Here is a 10,069-nt window from a genome sequence, read left to right as displayed (position 1 = left end):
TCTCACTGTCGTGAAAAATATATATTTCAAAAATATTGTTGAATAAATCCTTCACAATTTCATTTAAATATTAATTTCATTTTAGTATTATTGTAACTACAGGAGCAGGGTCGCAACTAATGTTATAAAGTTTTTGCTCCAGCATACATACTAGCTGTGTTAGCTGCTACGCTAACTGGTCAAGAACAAACTTAACTATACAGTACAATTTAAAAAAAAAAACATTTTTTTTTTTAAAGTTTCAACAAGTACGATGAAGACATTAACAAAATCATACCGAAAGAAGCTGATTTAAAACTTATATTATCTGTTTTATTTTATACATAAATTGGTAATAAAGAGGCGGCACGGTGGACGACTGGTTAGAGCGTCAGCCTGACAGTTGTGAGGACCCGGGTTCTATCCCCGGCCCCGCCTGTGTGGAGTTTGCATGTTCTCCCCGTGTCTGCGTGGGTTTTCTCCGGGCACTCCGGTTTCCTCCCACATCCCAAAAATATGCATTAATTGGAGACTCTAAATTGCCCGTAGGCATGACTGTGAGTGCGAATGGTTGTTTGTTTCTATGTGCCCTGCAATTGTCTGGCAACCAGTTCAGGGTGTACCCCGCCTCCTGCCCGATGACAGCTGGGATAGGCTCTTGCACGCCCGCGACCCTAGTGAGGAGAAGCAGCTCAGAAAATGGATGGATGGATGCTCATAAAGAGGGAGGCACAAGACAAGAGCTGTATATAAAATATTTTTCAATCACTTTTACTACAGCCGTAGTAACATTTTGTCTCAGGACCACTGTAATTTACACAACAAATCACGTTTCTGTATTTTCTGCAACCGGAAGTGCATTAGCCTCAAAACTAAAAACGGGTATGACGTAATGTTTTTTTAACGAGGCATCGTCAGGACGAGCGTAATAGTACATGGACTGCCTTTCCATAAATCCCAAACCATAAGCTTTTAGCTAAAAGCAAGGTTTTAAATCTGCTCTTAACTTTACAGATTATTGCACGAGCTTGGTAGTTTTCATCGTATCGCGTGATGATTACACATTAGTACAGTTACAAATTTTTTTTTTTACTGGTTTTCGAAACGAGCCCCAATGGTGACGTCGTCCGTACGTCACGCCCCGCGTCGTTCTACTTCTACGCGAGCTCATATGAGCGCTGTGGTGCTCATCCGGACTCTTTCGCCACCTAACGGTCAACGGGGGGAACACAGCGCCTCAAGGCTGCAGCTCTTTTGGAAGATGGCGACAGGAGTCCTTCAGAGAGTAGGCACCGGCTTGGCCCGGGCTAAAAGCGGGGCCCAGTCAGCCGGGCAGCTTCTCGTTTGGAGCAGGTCGGCTAGCCGTCAAGATGCATTCCACGTTTTATTGTCTGGCGTAGGCAGTTATTTATGTGTTAGCATCGAAAGTCGTACGTGATTTAGTGTAGGGGAAAGCTAGCTGCCGAGATGCTAAACAATGTTGAGTAGCGGTCCATCTGAACTAAACTACATAAATTTTTTTTTTTTTTTTTTAAACTTACCGAGTAATGGTTTATTTTACGATATTGAGATTAACAAAGTGTACTTCCTGATTTAAAAGAGACAATATACTTTTAAGTTGTGTTGTGGTTTGCTCAAGGTCAATTTGGTACTTGTGGAAATATCATATCACGCAATGGATCAATGATGCTACCTGCATGTTAGTCCTTGCATGTCATTGTGTGATGAGATCCCCATGTAGATCCTGCATGAAAATGGAACTGTCATTAAGGATTTCCCTCCCTTTTAACTCATACTTATTTTGCAGAGGCTTTACTACATCCAGCATCACCAGAGAAGACAGCTGGTTCAAATCACTCTTTGTCAGGAAAGTTGATCCCAGGAAAGATGCACACTCAACTCTACTGACCAAAAATGAGGAAAGTAACCTCTACAAAATCCAGTGTAGGTACATGGCACATTTCCGGTAACAAACCTCCTGAAGTTGTCATAATAATTGAAGTTGATTTCTATTTTCAGTCCACAATGTAAAGCCGGAGTGCCTTGATGCATACAACAAACTCTGGTAAAGTTCCATGCATACATCCACTTTCTACCGCTTATCCGGGTCGGGTCGCGGGGGCAGTAGCTTTAGCAGGGACGTCCAGACTTCCCTCTCCCCAGCCACTTCATCCAGCTCTTCCGGGGGATCCCGAGACGTTCCCAGGCCAGCCGAAGGATGTAGTTTCTCCAGCGTGTCCTGGGACGGCCCTCCCGGTGGGACGTGCCCGGAACACCTCACCGGGGAAGCGTCCGGGAGCCATCCGAGCAGCGGCTCTACTCTGAGATCCTCCCGGATGACCGAGCTTCTCACCCATGTCTCTAAGGGATAGCTCGGACACCCTGCGGAGGAAACTCATTTCGGCCGCTTGTATCCTGGATCTTGTTCTTTCGGTCACGACCCACGGCTCGTGACCATAGGTGAGGGTAGGAACGTAGATCGACCGGTAAATCGAGAGCTTCGCCTTTCGGCTTAGCTCCTTCTTTACCACAACGGACCGATACAAAGTCCGCATCACTGCAGACGCTGCACCGATCCGCCTGTCGATCTCCCGTTCCATTCTTCCCTCACTCGTGAACAAGACTCCAAGTTACTTGAACTCCTCCACTTGGGGCAGGATCTCATCCCCGACCCGGAGAGGGCACGCCACCCTTTTCCGACTGAGGACCACGGTCTCAGATTTGGAGGTGCTGATCCTCATCCCAGCCGCTTCACACTCGGCTGCGAACTGCTCCAGTGAGAGTTGGAGGTCACGGCTTGATGAAGCCAACAGAACCACATCATCAGCAAAAAGCAGAGATGCAATACTGAGGCCACCAAACTGGACCCCATCTACGCCTCGGCTGCGCCTTGAAATTCTGTCCATAAAAGTTATGAACAGAATCTTCCCATGGGCTCACCACCTGTGAGAGGGGCCATTGGGGTCGGGTGCAGTGTGAGCTGGGTGGTGGCCGTAGGCGGGGACTTTGGCGAGCTGATCCCCGGCTACAGAAGCTGGCTCTAGGGACGTGGAATGTCACCTCTCTGGCAGGGAAGGAGCCCGAGCTGGGGTGTGAGGTCGAGAAGTTCCGACTAGATATAGTCAGACTCTCCTCCACACACAGCTTGAGCTCTGGTACCAGTCCTCTCGAGAGGGGTTGGACTCTCTTCCACTCTGGAGTTGTCCACAGTGAGAGGCAGGTGTGGGTATACTTATTGCCCCTCGGCTTGGCGCCTGTACGTTGGGGTTCACCCCGGTGGACGAGAGGGTCACCTCCCTCCGCCTTTGGGTGGGGGGACGGGTCCTGACTGTTGTTTGTGCCGCCTATACACCAAACAGCAATTCAGAGTACTCACCCTTTTTGGAGTCCTTGGAGGGGGGTGCTGGAGAGTACTCCAGCTGGGGACTCCATCGTTCTGCTGGGGGACTTCAATGCTCACGTGGGCAATGACAGTGAGACCTGGAAGGGCATGATTGGGAGGAACGGCCCCCCCGATCAGAACCCGAGCGGTGTTCTGTTATTGGACTTCTGTGCTCATCACGGATTGTCCATAACGAACACCATGTTTAAGCATAAGGGTGTCCACACGTGCACTTGGCACCAGGACACCCTAGGTCGCAGTTCGATGATCGACTTTGCGGTCGTGTCATCAGACTCGCGGCCGCATGTCTTGGACACTCTGGTGAAGAGAGGGGCGGAGCTGTCAACTGATCTGGTAAAGTTTTGTTTTTGTTATTTTTTTATTGTTAAATCCTGAATGTACACACTTTAATTGACTTGCAGCTCAGTGGTAGTTAGAAGTGTAATAGGGGACGTATGCCCAGTAAAAATAAATCAGTGCAGTGCAGTCTATTCTTGTGAGGTGTTTAAGGAGCTGCTATGCTGCTACGAGTCATCTGCGCATACCTTAGAAGTCCTTGTAGTTGGCTTCTATTTTGGTTTGATTTCAAAGGTATTGTAAAATTATTCTGAGTAAATAGTGTTAGAGTTCCGGTTGAATGTAGTTTGTGAAATTTTATTTTTTTAACAGTGAAGATGTCTTGCCCTCCATCCATGCTGATAAGTACTACCCCTGTGAGCTGGTGGGCACCTGGAATACTTGGTATGGAGAACAGGACCAGGCTGGTAGGATTGCACTGCCAAATATACGGCATAATAGCAAAATGACTCTTATTTTATAGTGGCACATTAGTATGTTGTAAAATCATGAAGTGTACCATGAGAAACTATATTAAATTTCCCATATATTTTTAATATAGTACAAATGATGCAGAATGAACAATAAAATTATCTTCCACTAGGTGGCAGAAGGTACAATTAAATAACAAATCTGTGTATTCACTTTGTGACACTTTTGGATGCCCATCGTAGTCAGGAGATTAACGTTTATATATAATGCAGTAAAGGGTGGAAATATTTCTGATTTATTTTTTTTTTATTTTTTTTTTTTTTATAGTTCACCTGTGGCGTTATAGAGGTGGTTACCCAGCTCTGACAGAGGTGATGAACAAGCTACGTCAGAACAAGGTCAGCAGAATCTCTCCATGCCCATTCTAATGCTCATCCTGCCAGTGTGATCATGGCCAAGTAGAATACAGCCCATTACTGACACGTTTGTCTGCAGGAGTTCACCGAGTACAGGAAGGAGCGTGGAAAGATGCTGCTATCTCGCAGGAATCAGCTTCTTCTGGAGTTCAGTTTCTGGAACGAGCCAGTACCCAGAGAGGGACCCAACATCTACGAGCTCAGATCCTACCAACTCAGGGTGAGTATTAAAGCAAGGCTCTCTTTTTTTTGGTAGTTGTTCTATTATTGTTTGTGACTTAGCAAGCTCCAAGTGGGTTATTTAATACTTCCCAACATTCTTAAATGCCAGGTATGTTCACACCTAAATACTGTAGCTATGATATGAAGGTGTTAAGGTAAAGTAAGCATTATTATTGTTTTTTTAAACAGTTCCATGTTTGTGACAAACTTTCATCAAAAAGGGCTCCAAGTATTACATCCCACTTTTTTACACTATTGTTCTTCTTTTGTAAACTACCCGTTCTCAAGCACCCCATGGACTGAAGAAAAAAGCGAGCCCCCATAAGGACAGTAAAAACATCATTTGTATTTGTACTCGTGAGTGCAGCACTTCATCATCGAGTGGCCAAATTTCACCAGTTGATCTTTGCATGTGGCGCTTGCAGCGGACAAAAATACACACATCAACAACTTCGCCGTACATTGGCGTATGGGCCACTTCTCAGTTGCGAATGCTCATAATGCTGTTAGTGATAATGCTAATCTGTTCTAGCTATGCTTAACTTTTGGCATCAATGTAATCGGGCCTCCGTGTTGTCTAACGGCCAGAATTCAGCCGTCGCTTGGAAATGCCCGATCTTTGCTCAGCTTAATTTTCATGGGTCAAGAAACTCGGTGTGGTGATGGCATTATGTAGATGAGGCACCCCATTAAGTCACTATCCGGTGACATTCAGAACTGCTCCCTCACAGATATGTTTTTGGAAAGGACAGCAAACAAAAGAGTTACTTAAGGCCCAATTATTTGTGTCCAATCAATCAAAAAGTACATTTTCCATGTCTCCGGAGTGTCTGAGAGAAAGACAATTTCACTTTAAAAGCATTGTAGTTTCTTGTGTGATATCTTAATGACCTCCACATGATCTAAAAACTTTCCGTAGATATTAATAGCCATCATACGAGTTCAGTATTACCGCTTGTTGACTGATCCAACATTGACCATTCTTGTTAAACAAATAAATGTAGCTTTAGAGTATCATATCGTGACTGAGATTACTTACATTAGTTATCGAAGGAGCCTTTGGATATGCAAACTCTTAAAGTGGCATCTCACTGTTGCATCATTTACTCGATAATCCTTGTAAGAGGCAGGTTTGGGACGTCTGGCTATTATTACTATTTTATTACTAACACCATTGTTCTCTCCCCCAGCCAGGAACAATGATCGAGTGGGGTAATTACTGGTAAGACAGCATTAATTAATTGCACTCCTGGAACATGTCACACCCAGAATAGTTTCATGTAATGATCAAACAAATGAAGGTTCAGCACTGTAGCCAGCAGGACAACAATAACACTGTGCAATTTAGTCTCTTGTAATAGATTCAAATAAGGAGGTGATCCTTTTTTTTTCTTTGCATGTCTGACTGGTTGCTATCTTCTGTACTTGCATAATGAGTGCAACAATTTCAAACATTGTCAGCAGTCACACTGTCAGCTTAAATTTCTATATGTAATAATAACAGTGAGAAAGTAAGCATTAACCCTTTTTTTTTTTTTTTTTTTTACCAGATTTTAGTCCCGTCCTCCCATTATAAACAATTGCTTTGTTGTCGTCGACAGGGCTAGAGCTATTGGAATCCGCCAGCATAACAGTGAAGCCGTCGGAGGGTTTTTCTCACAGATCGGCAACCTCTACATGGTTCATCACCTCTGGGGTAAACTCAAGAAACCAGCTTAATTGGGAAGAAAATACATATTGAAGAAAGTCTTTTACATTAACTTTGTTAAACCTCAAGTTGTTTTTGTAAAATATAAATAATTTTTACACACTTCTTTGATAACACGGTGCAAAAACCCCCCCCCCAGAAAAGACGTCTTTCACATTGGCTATCTAAGTTGGCTTTTCACAGCTTTTTTTTTTTTTTTTAATATATATATATATATATTTATAGTGTATGTAAGGGAGCTTGCAGGATGGGGTGTTCAAGTCAACCTTTGAATTTGCCAGCTTCTAACGTAGTATTCGGCGCAGAATGCTGTCAATTTAACAACAGCACCTCACTGTCCGTGCTCCTTTGTGTTGAGAGCGATGTGTCTAAATATGTTAATGGCTGCAACACTTATCGGCTGTGTAAACGTACACTTCCAACGTGTGACCTGATTCGGCCAGTTCTGTCTGAAAGACACAAGCAAATCTCTTCTCTAATGTTACCCCTCTGATGCGACGATGAATACATTGTGGAAGTGGCTGCTGGGACACTATGCAGGGTTAGTGAATGCGCTTGAGGTGTAATAGATTTTATTTTTCGCAGCCTACAAAGACCTTCAATCCAGAGAGGACACAAGGAATGGTGCATGGCAGGAGGAAGGCTGGCACGAGGTGGTTTATTATACAGGTGGGCAAATACTCCTCTAAGAAACTTTTCCAAATTAGGGCTGGGTGATTAATCTGTTTTATTGATTAATTCAGGTATTTGTCAGCACATTTTAAAAAAAAAATTTTTTTTTTGGCAGCTTCCGCAGTTCAAAACACCTTCCCGCTGATGTGCACTGCTTCCAATACCATGGCATTGTTTTACGTGACAGGAATGGCGCCCAGCTGTAGTCAAGCGACTTGAACATTGTCAAAGATATAGTCCCCATTTATACTTAAAAAGCAGTGATTTATCGACATTGGGAAGTTTAGACCCGAGGTACAGTGCCATGGAAAAAGTATTCTCAAATTCTTATATATTTTTTTTTAAATATTTTTTTTGCATAGTTTCCACACTTTAAGATCATCAAACAAATGTAAATATCTGACAAATGAAAGTGAATATAAAATGCTGTTTTTAAATGATTTCATTTCTGAAGGGGAAAAAAAACTATTCAGTTACCTGACCCTGTGTGAAAAAGTCATGGGCCCCCTAAACCGCCTAACATCCTCAGCAGCAACAACTGTAATCAAGCATTTTCTATAACTGGCAATGAGTCTTTCACATCTCTGTGAAGATATTTTGGCCCACTCTTCCTTGCAGAATTGTTTGAATTCTGCAAAAGTGGAGGGTTTTGGAGCATTAATTATTTAGCATTTAATTAAGGAACGTCTTGCATAAGTTTTGACGAGGGAATTATTATTTGTTTTTACATTAACTGAAAAGAAGAAAAATATGTTTGTATTGTGGAAGTTGATGCAAGTTAATGCTAAGGAGAAAAATACTGTTTCAAAGCTTGTTTGGATCAGGAAAAATGAAATCCCAGAAGGGGAACAAAAACAAAAATTCAGTTGGGATTTTCTTTGTACGAAGGGGAAAATGTTATTAAAATCTGAAAATTGAATTTTATTTAAATGTTTTTTTATTTCAAGTTCATGCTTTTAGGGTCTTGCAGAATTCAAACGTGTCTTCAGACTATAACTGAAATAAATTGAATGAATTTAAAGACTGAGTTAAGCTGGCAACAGCAAATTGTTCCTAAAACTTGCGTTGCTTTCATGGTTCCCGCAGTTCCTCTTATCCAGCATATGGATTCCCGGATTATGATCCCCACCAAGGCGTCACCGCTGAAGTAAAAAGACCAGAGCCTCTCGCAAGGCTGAGCATCAAGTGGTACCCTTACGGATGAGTAATCCAAGAGCATTACTTCAGATTTTCTGTGCTGCCAAACGACATGCCCCTTTTCTTTCATCGTTTTTCTGATGTCAGGATTGTTAACTCGGTGAAAGATATATGGACAGCAAAAGGAGTACATTTACATATTCTGATGGCCATCAGTGGCATAGCATTGGATTGCAGGGGCTAAACCTTTAAAAACCAGAGTAATTGTAGTATTTATTGTATGTTTCCCAGTTTGTGTTGCTGGCCCAAAAAGTATGTGTTGTGGTTGTTACAGTCATACTCAAAATTATTCAACCTCCATTATGAATTACATCTGCAAAAAGTACAAAAATGTCAATAGCCGGCTAGTGGAAATAAATTGTGTTGCGCTATTTAAATTATTTTTCTTTGGCTCATTGAAAATACCATCCATCCATTTTCTGAGCCGCTTCTCCTCACTAGGGTCGCGGGCGTGCTGGAGCCTATCCCAGCTATCATCGGGCAGGAGGCGTGGTACACCCTGAACTGGTTGCCAGCCAATCGCAGGGCACATATAAACAAACAACCATTCGCACTCACATTCATACCTACGGGCAATTTAGAGTTGTCAATTAACCTCCCATGCATGTTTTTTTTTTTTTTTTTTTTGGGGGGGGGGGGAAGCGGCGTGCCCGGAGAAAACCCACATAGGCACGGGGAGAACATGCAAACTCCACACAGGCGGGGCCGGGGATTGAACCCCGGTCCTCAGAACTGTGAGGCAGACGCTCTAACCAGTCGTCCACCGCGCTGCCCATTGAAAATACAATTTTGCAAATATAATTAACAATAGGGGTTGAGTTGTTTTGACTGCAAGTGTAATTCAGTAATTGAAAGTAACTATATCGACAACCACGTACCCATTAAGCTGATGGTGCAGCATACAAAGCAACACAACTCCCCATAAGATAAGATGTGCATTGCTGGGCATCCAAATGGACACATCCTGCCAATATGCCTTACTACAAACTGTCATGGCAAACATTGGGTCAAGTCCTTTTTCAATATTAGGATTTTAGGTAGGTCAACTTTGCTTTGACACGGGCCCTTGCAACTCCACTGCACTACACCACAGGCTGGTCATTAATTCAAACATCTGCTCTTGCTACATGTTAGCTAAGTCATTGATAAACAAATTTAGAACCTACCAAAGTGACTTGAAATTATTTTTTAAAAAAGCAGCTGTATGGTATGTACATGTTAATACTCTTGATCGTATCATAACTGCTGAAGCTCACTTTAGTGTGCAACACAGGCGGCTTTTATTTATTCAGTGTAACACATTGTTAACTGTTTAAATGTTAGCTGGAATAACAGCTGAAGTTTGTGTTCCAAAGTTGACAGTATCAATGTTTGTTACATATCAGGAAGTTTATTTTTGACTGAAATGCATCTTGTTTTGCTGTTTTTTCCTAAGTTGATATGTGGATAGTTTTTACACCATCATGTTATCAAGTTTTCTAGTCTTGTTTGTAAATGTGACCTCCCCCCCACCACCCCACCCCTTTTGTGAACTAAGCATGCCTTGTTTTAAAATATATATGATATAAGGTATTTTCAGGGGGATTAATGATGCCACAACATTGGCAATCATACCACTATATTATTGCCAGATTTTATCAAGAAAAAAACCAAAATGTCTTTCTCGGGCAATAATGACACAAAAATTAAAGAAATTCAAGCAACAATGTTCATAGCTCCTTTGTG

The 10,069-nt window shown here is 42.5% G+C and overlaps 1 protein-coding gene across 1 annotated transcript; it reads left to right on the top strand.

The window, feature by feature from the left end:
- Nucleotides 1–1,213: 1,213 nt before the first annotated feature.
- On the top strand, nt 1,214–10,043 carry nipsnap2 (nipsnap homolog 2). The gene is made up of 10 exons (XM_061681462.1): nt 1,214–1,332; nt 1,787–1,923; nt 1,999–2,044; nt 4,031–4,125; nt 4,457–4,527; nt 4,625–4,765; nt 5,958–5,989; nt 6,369–6,463; nt 7,061–7,144; nt 8,234–10,043. The coding sequence occupies exons 1-10, from the start codon at nt 1,241–1,243 to the stop codon at nt 8,296–8,298; spliced, it is 858 nt and encodes a 285-aa protein (XP_061537446.1). The 5' UTR covers nt 1,214–1,240; the 3' UTR covers nt 8,299–10,043.
- Nucleotides 10,044–10,069: the final 26 nt, after the last annotated feature.

Source organism: Phycodurus eques, chromosome 7 (genome assembly GCF_024500275.1).
Source record: "Phycodurus eques isolate BA_2022a chromosome 7, UOR_Pequ_1.1, whole genome shotgun sequence".
NCBI lineage: Eukaryota > Metazoa > Chordata > Actinopteri > Syngnathiformes > Syngnathidae > Phycodurus > Phycodurus eques.
The sequence above is the reverse complement of the archived record's forward strand: the minus strand, read 5'-3'. Positions and strand labels throughout refer to the sequence as shown.